The sequence below is a fragment of the Harmonia axyridis genome, chromosome 1 (assembly GCF_914767665.1).
Source record: "Harmonia axyridis chromosome 1, icHarAxyr1.1, whole genome shotgun sequence".
NCBI classification, from domain to species: domain Eukaryota; kingdom Metazoa; phylum Arthropoda; class Insecta; order Coleoptera; family Coccinellidae; genus Harmonia; species Harmonia axyridis.
In genome coordinates this window covers 23,358,777-23,374,458 of record NC_059501.1, presented here as the reverse complement: position 1 = coordinate 23,374,458, position 15,682 = coordinate 23,358,777, and the positions used below count along the sequence as shown (strand labels likewise).

General features: G+C 33.4%; 1 protein-coding gene across 1 annotated transcript in view; it reads left to right on the top strand.

The window, feature by feature from the left end:
* LOC123682857 (excitatory amino acid transporter 1) overlaps nt 1-15,682 on the top strand; it is a 58,257-nt gene that overhangs the window by 36,599 nt on the left and 5,976 nt on the right. The window contains exons 3-6 of the mRNA XM_045621663.1: nt 9,353-9,395; nt 11,830-12,077; nt 12,945-13,178; nt 14,718-14,909. Coding sequence (XP_045477619.1) covers nt 9,353-9,395; nt 11,830-12,077; nt 12,945-13,178; nt 14,718-14,909 — 717 coding nt within the window. The remainder of the gene's footprint in view (nt 1-9,352; nt 9,396-11,829; nt 12,078-12,944; nt 13,179-14,717; nt 14,910-15,682) is intronic.

Genomic DNA, 15,682 nt, shown 5'->3' with positions numbered 1-15,682 from the left:
ATTTGTCTGTAGGGAATATCGAACCCATTATAATTAAGATTGTATCGTGCAAGCTGTAGGTAATTAAACCTACTAAAATGGACATGTAACTCAAAATTTACTTATCTCACGTTGCACGTGCCATTAGGATTAATGGACAACGATGGATTTGCTTCATAAAGAAACATTGCATCAACACAATCGACTAGAAATTTTACAATTTTATTTTGAATTATTTTCAGGCAATGATTCCTGATTCAGCCTTAAAATTATTCCACTTGAAAATAACTGTTTTAAGCTTGGAAAGATTAAGCTGGCATGTTCAAAAAAGGGTCGGACTTAGTTGTATTTCGTTTTTCAATTGTCTAATTCTGTAATTATTTGATGTACGAGTAAAGGTATGCATTCGTCTTTAATTTATATCCATGACAATGATTTTATTTCATTGCACATTCGTTTCACTTTAATTGCTCTAGGGTCTTCTTGACAGCTTCTTGATTAATTTTTGTAGTAGGTAATAATTAATTATTTTCATCAATCAGAACAGAAGTAAACTATAGGAAAGAACTAAACTGCCTAAAAAATTAAAGAACCAATATTACCAATGAGATAAGCAAAAGACTGGGAAATAGTGAATGATATATTCAATAAATTATAAGAATTAATGATCAAAAGGTAATGAATTATGATGATATAATCAGAGTCAATTTGTTCAACACATATTTAACCAACATGGATTTGACATGTTTATATCAATTGATAAGATTACGATGCCTAGTTCTTATAAATGAAACCGTAAATTCGTCTCTGTTTCTTGAACCTGTAATGAGAGAAGAATTGAAGTCATAATTTCGAGTCTTAGAGAAAATTGGACTTCGGATTCCGTTGGAGTTCTTATCCAAACTAGTAAAAAAGTGTGAACTTACATTTAATTGAGCCTCTTAGCCTCATTCATATACTGAATATTGATTTCAACACAAGTAAAATACCTCATCAAGTGGAAAGAATCAATCAAATTACCGATCTTCAAAGCAGGTAGGGATTCACAGCTTGACTTGATATTCAAGCTACTTGACTTGAAAATCAAGCTTTCAAGTCGATTAGTAGTTTTTCCATGTCAAGTCAAGTATTTATTTATTGAGGGCTTGATTTAACATTGAAAAACGTTAACTCCATAACTCAGATAAATGTATTCGAAGGTCACCTTATAAGTTGTGCAGTTGTATTTGGGGGAAAACCTGGAAAGAAATCTACTCCAGAACAGAAAAATATTTGTAGAAAATACAAGTCTGGATAGATAATAGTGTCTTGATTCAGAAGATAAGTGCGAGCTCATGACCTTTAGCCTCGTTCAAAGTGATAATATAACTAAAAAGTTGCAAATCCACAACCATTTATGTATCTCCTTCAAGGAATTCAATTGTTCTTCAATAGAAAAAGCAGCATCTAATAGATATCTGGAAGTTATTATAGATAAGTACTTGAGATAGAACGAACAAGCACAATGTCACAAAAAACTTGGACAGTTGTTTCATAAATATTTTCTTCTCAGAGACAAACTCTCATAAATTAATAGGACAATCCTATACAAATTACTGACAGAATAAAATCGAAACAACGATATTGCAATTCTGCTTGGAGTAGTTCCTTTGATAAGTGTATACCTGTTTCCCATCGAAGACTTGTATCGAGAAACACAGTTGCTTAATGTGAGAATGTTTTAATCATATCATTCACTAATATGGATGTTCAAGAACATAATTATTTAATAGATATAATAGTGAAGTTCAAGATACAAGGTTCGCAATGAACATGTCCATATTTCCATCTTTCCACCTTATTTTGAATTTGAATAAATTTTAAAAAATTTCATAGTTTTTAACCATCCAAACCAATATATGGAAATAATGTATTTCGAGGAGAAAAAAAAAATACTTAAAATTTTCATTGCCGAGAGCCTCTAGCTGTCTGAATCCTGATCTGCATCGATCCATCTCTCGGATTCATATTCAGTATGAATCATACAAAACTCCTAGTATTATAATCTCATTAGCATCATTGAATGGAAAATAGTTATTATATTAATAAAGATCTTTCAGTTTGTGATAAGGTGCAAAATAAATTGCGCAACAAATCTTCCTACAGGGTGAACCAAATGAATTCGATCTCTACAGGGTGTTCCACGAATAACTGTATAGACTTACACTTCAGATACAAGCCATTTTGATGAGTCTGAATCAATCTTCGAAATATGTCCTAAAAATCATCCTTTGGGAGATACAGGCTGTTCATTGTATTTCAATTTTTTTATTGTAATTTTCAATCGGCATGACTCTTGAATGCTCCTATAGATTTTCATGAAAATTTCGGGAAATTAGTATAAGATAAAGTACATTATTTACTTTCAGTGACTTTTCGATAACCCAGGTTCGAACTGAGAAAATAATGTTTTTCTTTTTAAATATATTGTGGAACACCCTGTACATCAAATTATCAAATTTTCAGAAAACATATTTATCCCCAGACTGTCTTCATCTACACTGAAAGTATGTAAAGTGAAACACTGTATACTTTAACAAATAACCTATATTGGAAATTAAGGAAACTGAATATAAATAAATCAGTCATCGTTTTGATTTAACTTTAATAAAAAATGTGATCATTCGTCCTATGTGTTTTACTGAAGTATTTTAAAAATTATCATGAGAAAAAAATAGGTTAAACTTATTCATTGATGATAGGACTTTCTGCATATGTGCTCGATGAAGCTTTAATACTATTTATGGCAAGTTCATCATTGGAAATATTGAAAACTGAATTTAATTGCAGGAAAATCACAACGGAAAGATAGTGTTGGAATATTTGAATGAAATTTCAAGTGCATTGAGATTTAATCCAAGTGTATTAACTGACAATGGCGTATTTAAGTAGTTTCAATAGTAAAATTTTGAAAATAACGACAATATGTAGTTTACGATTTACTCCCATCATATGGAATATTTTATAACGATGGAAAGGCGACAATTTAAAAACTATTCCAATTTTTATAGCACGTCCAATTTCGATGAAATTCATTTTATATTTTCGAATTAAAGGTCGATAGTGATCCCAAAAAAATCCGATAGTGATCCCAAAAAAATCCAATCATATGAACCTTGCTCATGTGCAAAAATGAAAAATCCGAAAGTTCAATATTTCAAGTTTTGTTAGACCGATATTTTTTTTATTATTTATGAAATTCGGTAAGGGTATTCAAGTCAGGTATTAAATATTCCGTAGAAATCTTACCTCTAAAACGGTATTCACTCGCAAACTGGCAATTCCCAGGATTTCAATGTTTCGCGTTTTTCTAATCCGATTTCGACAAAAACCAGTATAAGCCACTATAAGCATTGGGGTGAGACATGAATTATTCCATATAAATTTCAACTTCTTCGAATACATGATGCGCGTTGCGCATGCATACATTAGAACTTTTAGGCAGAACAGTTTGACAAAACCGAAAATAATTTATTTTGGGGACGCTGATTTTAGAAGCTAAACACGAGGAAACATAGTGCAGGGCCACACCTTTTGGCGAAGAATTTTTGAATTTCATGATTCTTTATAAAAAGTTTCTTCAGGGACTGTTAGAAAACTCATGAATTACTCACGTCGATAACACGGAAATCTGTGTTGCTAATAATATTTGAAAAGGTTGAGTCTAAGAAACGTTAAAGAGCAATAATCAATGATTAACTGCCAACAATCTCACTGTTTCGATATCTGATCAATCGATCATATTGTGGACATAATGGGAACAAAACAACACTAGGGTCCTGCTGCATGCTATATGCACTAGTGACCAGAATATGATTTATGAGTTTCTTAGATTATAAAAGTGTTTAAGGCAATATAGACTGACTCTCGAAGTATTTATTTCATTACATTATTTTTTATGGCTAAATGATCCTGATTTAAAAGTGAGTTAACGTGTACTACATGCTTAAAAACTGAATAACAAAGTGGATTAAACAATAAAGACACACAAAAATTGAAAAGAACACTGATTTGAGAACTCGTCATTCATGCATCTACAAATTCAAAACAATGGTTTGTTATTTTCTTCTGCTCGAAATATATTCCGAATTCAAATATAATTCAACAAGAATCAAATTGCTAAATGAAAAAAGAATTCGTTCTCTTCGAACCTATGCTAACAAATATGATGGTAAACTTGGTTGTAATGCTGATATTAAGTGCGTTATTTTCAAAGGACAATATTGAAAAATTCATACTCAGAAACTAACGGAGATAAATCAACTACGTGTATAGTCAATTTCTGTAAATTAGATTTTTTCAAAATTCGTGTCCTTAGAGGATTAAACACATCTGATTTTTCCATCAAATTTCATTCGAATCGCCCTCATAGTTTTCGAGATGGATTTTTAATTTTATTTTTGGATTTGAAAATGGTAGTAGAGGCCAAAGTCATGATCGACTCAAAAGACTAAGATACAATAAATGACTTTGATGTTGTTTTTCATAAAACATCAAAAGGTTATCGGAAATTGGTCAATGAAATGAAAAAGATTCTTTATTTATTCCATTTTAGTGCATGACCTTCAATGTGGGCTGTTCCCGAAATAATACGAAAATGTTTCCAAAGGAACTCATTTTTTTTTAGACTTCGGCACTGCATTTTGCATGCTATTTTGACCTATGTTTTACGCACGATTTTCAAGATTCTTCATCGGAAGAAAAAAGTTCTGTGTTATCATCGGAGCAAGTGCAGTTTTTTTGAAGGGGTTGGTTACGAGGGAGATTTTGTTATAATTGATGCTTTTTCAGCAGGAGCGCCGAAAAATTCTTTGCTTCAGGCGCTGAAATCGCTCGCGCCGGTCCTGCATATTTGTGGTTCAAGGTTTACAACAGCGGTCTTCACGCCGTGCGTGTAGAGGCTGCATTATATGAACATAATGTTGAGTCGTTGAACTGACCACTTCCTTCTCTTCCGATTGTTCATTTTCAGAAAAGCGTAAACAACACACGAGTGCATCTTGATTCGAGAAGTCCATGTTAACCGGTTAAACTTGCAGACATACAATCGTCTCCAAATGACGCAGGCGACCGTCTTGCATCTGCCCTGACTCTGAACTGAACAGGCACTTGAAAAGCGAGAGTATATAAGGATTGTGTGTACACGTATTTTTCGTGTTCGTTCTTGTGATTTTAATGTTAGAATTTTTATAGAATAGTTTCTCGAAGACAAGTGAACTAAGAGATGTAGCTACTTAAAAAGTAGCCAATAATTTATAAAGTAAGGCTAACCACACACTGGCAACTTTTCAGTTTCGTTTACCCAACTTTTAGTCGTCTGAAAGTTGCCTGCTTCTGGAACCAAGCGGCCACTGGCAACTAAATAGTTGCTTCACAACACCATTTTCAAAATATGAAGTTCGTTTGTGCTCTTATCCTTAGAAAGAACAAAAAAGTACAGAAAAAGTTGAGTCCATCCACTAATCAGCTCAAGGCTTATGGATGGACAATTTCACAAGTTGTTTGAAAATTGAAAAAACTTTTCGCGTTAGTAGCTCCTCGGCTAACCTACCAAGATACCCGCCTGCGTTTGGCTGTAGGGCCAGAGGAAAGGTTGGCAGTAAGATTTTAAGCAGCATATTCTTGCACTTTTTTATCATATAAGGCTGGATGTGATTTAATTGCTTCGATAAACAAATCGATGTATAGTGAATGACACGGGGATGACAATACTTCAACTGAGGAACTGATCTACTTTAAAACGCCATCAGTGTGCGCAGACAGGAATAGAACATATGCGTTCCATTTTTGCCGGCAACAATTGAGTTGCCTGATGAATAGAACTTGTTGGAATTCGTTAGTTGCCGCAACTGAATCATCACCTGTGGACGGGTTTTCATAGTATATTCTATTTTTGCGATTAAAAAGTTGCTTGACAAAAGTTGCCAATGTGCGGGGGTCTAAAAATAAAGAACATAAAAACAAAACAAAATTGGATTTTTGCACGACAGTGAATAACATGGTAAACGCGGATCTTCGTACCGAGAGTGTAGAGCCGGCATTATGGCTGTATGCGCTAGAGCACCTCGGATCATCCCCGATATTCTATGAAATATGGCTTGAGTTTTTGACCTGGAACTCAGTCACATTAATAGTCTTCATCTTCTTCTTTCTAGATACCTAATGGTCTGTTTGAATTTGGTTCTCCTAGGAGATGTGTCTATCGTTTTGGTTGTCTTCCTATGGGACGTTAGGCCTTGTGGTTCACCACATATGATATTCTGTTCCTCCATTATCTCTATATGTTCGTTTCAATATATTCTTCTCTCTCTTTCTCATTTTACTATATCCTCTACTTTACATGTCCTGATAGTGTCGTTCCTCTCTCTGTCTCTTTCCAGCTGTTGTTTGGAGTGTTCTCATCTCGACCGTTGTCTTGTTGGTTTCTACACATCCATTTTTTATATATGCGTATTTTCTCTCCATTTGTTTATGCTTGTTAGTCAAGAAGATATCCCATAGATAACCTGATATAACAGACGCCTTGTTAACCTTCGACCTCAATTCTTTCACTGGATCATGACAGCGGTGAAGTTGTGAATTTTTCGTTATAAAGGTCGCTTTTTTGGTCTTTTTTAGTGAATTGAATTAAAAAGCTCTTCACAACACCCACTACCCAGAGAATACTGTTATTTCACTGGATCACCTCTTGGAATCAATTCAATACACACCACCACGATAATCTATCTATTTGAACTTTTTAATATTTTGTCTTTGCCAAGCTTTTTTCGGTTTCAACTCAATAAGAAGAAGCCAATCCGCATCTTATGAATTGGTTTGAATGTCGTTTTGTAAACCTATTTTTCCTCTATAGTAAAAATTTTATGATTATGGGCAGAATCGGCTTGTTCTAGACTATCTTCAGTGGCCTTCACGCCAATGACTTTCCGCAACTGTATATTTCAGGACCCAGCATATCAGTAAACATCGACCAATTAGAGAAAAGATACCGTGACGAGAGTTCAGTGTGTGAACTAATAAATATGATATTTATATTTTGTCTTTTAATTCTAGCATTTCGTCCGTCAAATTTTTCTCCCAAGTTCAAAAGGAAAATTTCTAGGTAATTTATTCTCATGATGATAAGCTGATGAATCACTCATTAATAATAGAAATGAGTATAACAGATACGAAAAGTCAATTCCAAAGAAGTAGCTAAAAGATTACATCATTCGTTTTTTTTAATGAAAGTTCATTTACTGACCCTTGAAATATAATCGAGTTTAGATAACGTTCAACACTTAGAAATATGCGCTTAATTTCAATTTCATATAAATACTGTTCGTGAACAATATATCATACATTTAAATATAAATTTTCACAAAAGATATTGTACTTCTTCATAAGCTTCAGCATATTTCTCTTTTCGTTCGGATATAAATTCTTCTAAACCATGGAAAAAAAAATGTAAAAATACGACATTTCAAAAAATTTATGGCTGATTACAATCACTTTAAATGATAATTATCTCATGATTGATCTGATGACGAATCTGGGGTCAGTTTCTGATATGTCCGGCCAGCCGTTAACACGATAATTCTCGAAAGAAAGATCTAGAAACTTGATATTTTGGGTAAAATTTCCAGCTGCTCACAAAATGAGAAAATTAAGAAGAGTATTGGAATGACCCAATATTTCTGTGACAATAGATTCTATTGTGATCAGATTTTGTTTGCATGTTGAGAATAACAATTTCAAACTTCATTTAAAATTTGGTTTTGATAGCGTCATCTGAATGATAGAAAATTCAGGCAGAATATAAAAAAAAATATTGTATCATTGACAACAGATCCTCAGTTGAGTTTTTGCAAAAAAATATAATAATTTCAAGCTTCATTCAAAATTTCGTGTGAATCGTGAATCATAGAAAGCAGACACTTTTGACTACACGTTACTTCTTTTTTCAATATGCGTTGGATTCTGCGAGAAAAACTAATAATAGAATTCTAATATCATTATGTTTCTTAATTCAATAATTTCATATTCCTGAGTTTTTTGAGATTTTCATTATTTATGTTATACCTAGAGTCAAATTCATCAAATCTTTGCGATAGGAATATTCTGTAACCATGGAATTTCTAAGAAGAAAAGTTGATGATGAATAAATTGAGAATGAAATACCCAAGTGTATTCATCCAATTGAGGGAATGAGAATTGATCTGGTCAATGTGAAACACGTGAAATCAGCGCCATACCACTTTTTTCTCGTTAGTTCAGATTGAAGAATGGATAAAAATGAGTTTCGTGTATTGACAATGCCCCTTGTCACAAATCGAAGAAAATCATGATCAAATTGAACGAATTGCGCTTCCAATTGTTCAATCATCAAGCTTCAGATCTGGCCCAAGATGATTACTGGCTTTTAAGAGACTTCAAAAGAATGTTCTGAAGAAAGAAATTTGGCTCTGATGATGGTAAAAACGAATCTTTCCACAGAAATGGTATTGGAAGCGTAGGAGTACATATATCACATCCATGAATTTCGAAAAATACTCCTCTAACATCTTGATACTGAATTTTGAAACATCCTGGATTCATTATTTATTTTCAAACGATGCATAAATAGAAAGAATTCGAAATTTAAAACGTACATGATTCACAGCAATCATCAAGAACTATTATTATCTCATGATGTGCCAGTCTCACTTCCATTAACGACAATTAGACAAAATCATTGACCCACATACATATTGAGTATAAGAAATGAGAAAACACAAGCTGCAGGGACCAAACTGAATGTAATAAAAACATGTTCGATTGAGTAACATTGAAATTATTCATTAGTATCAAATTACAATCACATATGTTCTATAGGATATATTTCTTGATTTCTTCATAAGATGATCTTATTTCGGGTAATTGAATATCTTCACGAAACATACAGTTATTTTGATTTTGTAGCCATAACACAGACATTGGAGTCTATTCCTTGTATTAAATTGTTTTACTTATTTGGGATTGTGTTCATATGATTCAATTTTCTGCATTTTTTCGAAATAATGAAGGAGAACAATTTGTTTTGGAAAAATAGTTTGAGATCAGTTCTACGATTTCTGATACTGACAATATTTCGAAACTATTGATCTCGGAAGTTGACAATTCTGAGTTTTATAATGCACATGTTATACGCAGTTACATCATTGAGTATGAACAAAGTAAATAAATAATACAGTTTTTCTCTTGTATCCTCTGAAAATAAGAATACTTGAGGCTGAAGGACTTCGGTCGATGGCCAATGTATGAATAAAGTACAGTGTTGTTTGTTTAAAAATACTTATCAATTTTTTTTTTGCAGGAATGTTTTCCCTCCGAACTTAGTAGGAGCCTGTATAACTCAGGTAGGTATTCCTCCATTGTATATTTTCGAAAAGTGATTCAAAATTGAATTAATATTCTAATATGGAGGAGGTTACAATTCTCGACAAATAAAATGTTCTATTTTTCAATAAGAACTCACTTAAAATGAAGAACGGGGATGTCAAAAACTCAAAAATGCTCGAGATTTTTAGGGCGAAATGAATGCCAAACAGATTTTTTTTATGTATTTATAAATAGAATTGCGAAACATTCAGCTTGGATTGTCCCTTATGCTATTTTAGATTTTGAAGGAGTTTCCACAGTCCTTTATGGGATGATCTATTACAATCAGAAGATTCAAATAAACATTGACGTTTTTCGGAAAATTTTACTTCTGGGGGCCATCCTGTATAGAAAATAATCTGAATAAATATAAAACAACAATGGACTTGTTTCACCCTTGAATACCACAAAACTGTATAATACAAATTTTCATTTCTGTTTTGAATCTGGTGTTTTGAAATTGACATAAAAACAACATTTGAAATACCACCACGTGACTCCTCAGTTCAAAACGAAATTATAGATTTTTCCTCTTATAACCACCGATTTTTATGGAATTTTCACAAAACTTCTTCAAACAATAATCTTCATTGTAGAATGACAATATTTTCAATCAGCGAATGAAGAAAAAAAGGCTGGTAACTTTTCGTTTTTCGCAAAAGAATTGATGATATGTTCAATGTACAAAGCACTTATACATTTTTAAAATATTCGTTAAAAAACCTACAAAAATCATTAGAGAAGAGGTAAAACTATAATTTTGTGAGAAAAAAAATGATCGACCATCCTACAGTGCTGCCCTCTACTTAAATGCTTTGTAAAGAGAAAGAAGGTAATGTGAATGTATAACTTCGTACACCGTACACAGTTTGGTCATCACAAAAGCGGCAGAAGGAAATATATAGGTACCTAATTTTTAACTGATACGTGGAAAGCCACTTGGTGGTAATCCCTCGCAACGAATTTAGCTGCGGCATTCAAAATCCGAACCTACCTTGAAAATTACAAGTTTCTGGGTCCTTCCGCTCGTGAGTTATCGTATTCAGATTCGAATTTGAGGACGGATTCGTCATCAGTGAAATTAATCTTATCATTTGAGACCTTCCCAGGCTCGATATTCGAAATGCTAAAATGATCTGTTCAGAGTAAACGAGCGCTCATAAAGGAGAAATATAATTAATATGATGAAATTGCCCAATTATTTATCAGGCAGGTTCTTCGTGGGTTGTCAAGTTCATGACAATTTCAAAAATATTTGTAAATAGATATCAATAAACAACTCGATTTCATTCGAACCCAAATTTTGAATGTGTTACTGATATAAAGGGTTTTCTAATAAAATGTTTCATTTTAGTGGAATGAAATAATAGAGTATAATATTTCAAGATGCTTATTTCATTGTAAAGAGGTATGTCATTAACGATGGAAAACGATATTAGCTAAATGACCGCCACTTCTACGGATGCAGCATCATATGCTTTTCATGAAATTTGGCATGACCAATTCGTACATGTCCTCGATAACTTCACAATTTCCATCTGTAGAACATTGGCATGGTCTTTATCTTTTACGTATCCTGAAAAAAAAGTCTAATTCTAAAAACTCTGTTTTCATCACCATTGTCGACTGAAGACGTGCTTCAAGACGGTCCAAAAGTGCTTTAATTTTGCGAACTTTATCTACTGCAAAATACATACTGTAGTGAATGCAAAATTTCGTGAAAAATTACATGAATATAAATCATTACACTCAAGCAAAAGCTCCAGTCTTCACGTCATTGTTTTTCCCTTTTTTATTGAATCTCACTTACATGGAAAACATTTGAAAATTCTGTGAGACGCTAATATTCACAAAATGGCGAATGCAACGGTTCCGGACTACTCAAATCAAAAGGCCATCTTCGGAACATTGTATTTACAATATTTTTGAAGATTAACTTTCCACCAGTCGTTCAACACTCGTTCAATCAATCCATTGTCACAGAAATATTAAATTTTTTTTTCCAAAACCTTGAATCTTCTTCGATTCTTTCCCATAGACCAATCAACACCAAAATTTAGCTTTTTTTAATTTACTTGCGAAATCTTTTCTGGTTGATAAGTTTTCACGGAAATATTGGACATTGTTTTTCATTCATCTTGAATTTTCTTAGGCTCTAGGTGAAACAATTAACATGAAATTTGGCCTACATCTTGAAATTATTATTTCGTCGGGTTGGAAAACAATGAAACAAACCTGACCAGACGGACGAACAGAGTCGAACCTTACTGTTTGAAACCACACCTGGGTCAAAAAAGGCTAACGTATGATATAATGCTAAAGCTAAAAATTACGTATCAATTTCAAATTCATTCAATAACAATCTATATTATTCGCCTTCCCTCTAATTTCGATCACATTTCTTATTTACAGACTCAAACAAGCCTTTTTCCACCTAAAAACTACAGTAAGGAGTTGGAAGATTCGGGTACTAAATACGACAAGTCCACCTGGAATTTTGACCAAAGTGAAGAAGATACCACGAACGTTCTGGGATTGGTGACCTTCAGTATTGTATTGGGCATTGCCATTGGAAAACTGGGATCGAAAGGAAAACCTCTGTTGGACTTTTTCGACGTCCTCAGCGAATCTATCATGTTGATAACTAGCTGGGTCATTTGGTGAGATTATATTTTAAAGATCCTAGAATATAAAGGGGTGTTCCAATACCAATGGTATGATTTAAAAATGAAAAACATGAATTATTCAGGGAAACACATTTTTTTTTATTTAAAATCTTACATTGTGCCATTATGAATATTATATTGTGCAACAAATGGGGAAAGTCCAACTTTTCTCGCGAGTGTGGAAGTTTGTGGCACGAGCCTGAAAAGCGAGTGCCGCAAACACACGAGCGAGAAAAGGACTTTCTCCACTTGTCGCACACTATACTTTTCATATGGATTTTCATCATTCCAAATTTTGCAATTCTGTTAATTCAACCAAAACTTTTACTCACTGAGTAAAATTTTTCCGAGCCGATTTTGGTAAACCAATTTAACAACTTCTAAACATTGTTCATTTCTATTGGAAGACCCGCTACATAGGTTAAACATGTTCAACAGCAATATAATTATTTTTAAATTTCCTCAAATGTTTATACTCTTATCAATAAGTTTCTAATAAATCTTTTTATTTGTATCATAGAACCAAATAGAAAATGACTAGTCTGCATTAAACGCACTGACCTTAATTTTAATCAGAGCTGTTATTTTTGTTTAATCTAATTGACAATGATTGAGTCGGTTTTGAGATATTCTATTAAATCCAGTGATATTTGAGAAGTTACTCTAATTTCTTCAACTTGTTTCTTGATAACAGATAAACGAATGTCTGTATTTATGGTAACAATATCAAACACTCATATTTAATGTTTTATCATTTATACAAATATTTTCAGTTATTTTTAATCCAATACTAGAACTGAGCATAACAAAATCTCTATATGTGATCTTAGGTAAACCTATATTTTCATTATATTATTTCAGGTTATCACCACTTGGTGTGTTCTTTTTGGTAGCTGCAAAAATTTTGGAGGAGAAGGACTTCGTAGACCTTATCGGAAGACTTGGACTGTACTTCTGCACGGTACTTCTTGGCTTAGCCATCCATGGATTCGGAACCCTTTCTGTACTTTATTTCATAGGCACAAGAACGCTGCCTTTCAAAGTTATCGGACAACTAAGTCAAGTTATTGCCACAGCTTTCGGAACCGCCTCAAGGTAAGTAACAATTAGACTGTCAATATTAATTTAAGTTTTGAATTGCAATCTCCTTTTTATGCCAAAGTTCCTCGATAGATGTGTTGTTGTTTATTTGCAGGATAGATGGTAATGTTAATATTGTTAATACCTTACAATACCTAATGTGTAATTTACATGCCTACGTTCAAATAAATAATAATGGAATATATATTATCATAGGGAAATATTAAAATGCTTTTTAATTAAAAGACATGATCAAAAAACTAATAGACGCTATGTCAAACATTTGGCGTCCGTTTTAATTTTCCTCCATTCCCTTTGTTAGAAGGGTGTTCATTCATTTTGAAAATCATTAGAATCTTTCGGAATCTCTTTTACGACTCACTTATTCAATACTTCTTGCAGTTGAATCATATGAACCTAATTTCAAAAAAGCTCTTGGTTTCAAAAAAGATGCTTGGGAGTAATAAGTAGGTAATACTGAAGTAAATCTTTCATGATTTATACGAAAAAGACATCTAATAGCAATCTCACGTCCGCATATGTCATCAAAATAAAGTATACATAAGATATAAATGTCGCCAATGATCAACGGAGCAAAAAAGAATCCACCTGGCATGTTATAGAGGCAGACATTAAAAAAAAACCTTCAAAAGTGAATATAAGTTTTAAATTTCTATTTTAAATTTGTTAAATTTGTTATCGATTCTCTCCTGCATATATTTTTGTACAAGACTATCTGGTTAGTGATGATCTGTTGCATGATTGATCTTCGCCCAAATTATTCCAAAACAACTGAAGACGGCAGTGTTTGATTTCTAAGGAACTGTCACTACTTGTGACCTTGACAAAGTTCAGGTTTTGGAAAGAAACCTTTTGGAAATTTAACATTGCGAGATCCAATAAGTATCTGGATCTCAGCAAGAATATACTACATCTCCTCACTGGATTCCTCACAGTGCACTGTCGCTTCAGGAAACACCTCATGAGAATGGGTCTAGCAGAAAAATGACGAGTTCAGATTCTGTGGGTAGGAGGAGGAAACTCCGGATCACCTAGTGATGGAATGCCTCCCCATTATTTACCAACGCAAAATCTGCTTGGGACAAAAAAATTGTAGAAGTGAGGAAGTAGCCTCCTTGAAGCCATCCCAGAGTTCATTAGAACTCTAGAACTGGAAGGCGAGCTGTAGATCAAGCTATGTCGAGAATAGCTCTGATAGCGCACAGTAGACACTTAGGTCGCTGTGGAATGAAACCCCATAATAAAATCCTGCCCTGTCTTTATTCAAAATGATTCTATTTGGAGCTATTCACTCCTGTGAAGAGTTAGTCACAGTAACAAGATCATGTTCATAAAATCACAATTCCTCTCTGTTCCATGGCTGTTCTTTGAACTGAAAATAAATTGAAACGTGTTTTTCACACCGGAAAACATGCTCCAAAAGAACTTCGATTCATATTAAAATAATATCTCGCTACAACATAAAGGTTATTTCATCTTAATTGTTACTAATTTTCTGCACTTTCCTCAATGTGTTTTTTTTATCGATTACAGTTCCGCTACTATGCCAATCACCATAAGAACTATGGACGAGATGGGTCTGGATCCTCGCATTACAAGATTCGTGATTCCTATTGGAGCAACAATCAATATGGACGGTACTGCTCTGTATGAAGCTGTGGCAGCTATTTTCATCGCTCAAATCAGGAATATTCCAATGAGCTTTGGCAGATTAGTAGCTGTGAGGTGAGTTTTGTGTCTGAATTATAGAACGAATTCGTGCCCAAACCGTAGACAATAGAATAGATGATTCTAAGAACTATGGTCTTAGAAAATAATAAAATGTTGAAGGACCTAAAAAATGACTAAACATTAAGATCGATTAGATATTCAATAAAATGCAATCAGCCATGCTCTCTAAAAAAATAATCAAAGTGAATTTATTCACTTTTATGTCTAATCCATAGTATGGGTGTATCAGATACAACATTGTTGTTTCTGGGCGTATAACATTCTAGTCTATGAGTCAACTAGCCTTGCCTCGTGTCGATCTAAAGTTTTATTGTTAACACTGATGTTGTATCCATTGATTTTTTCATTATTGCTGTTCTAGCGTCCAGTATATTTTGTTGCCTTTTTTCGTTCAGCATAGACACAAAATGCACAATGAAAGGTTGTGGTAAAGTTTACTAAACCGTTACGTCATAAGCGGACCCCATAACACCTATGAGCGTTTTGGCGCTAGATTAAAATTTTATAGAAAAAGGATCATTATGTACCTCAGTTTATGGCCGAAATAATATAATATTTAATTAGGGGTTGGTAAAATAGGCTTTTTACGTGCGTGCGAGACAAGTTCCCGTGGGAGGTGCAGTCAAAGACGGGAAGTCGTGCAAGCACGGAAAAAGCATTTCCGGACGTTTAATGAACTGTATTTTTCATAATTTCATTATTTTTTTCCTGAAAACTACAGATTGTTTAAAAATAACCGTTGCTAAAAAAAAATACAAACAATTTAA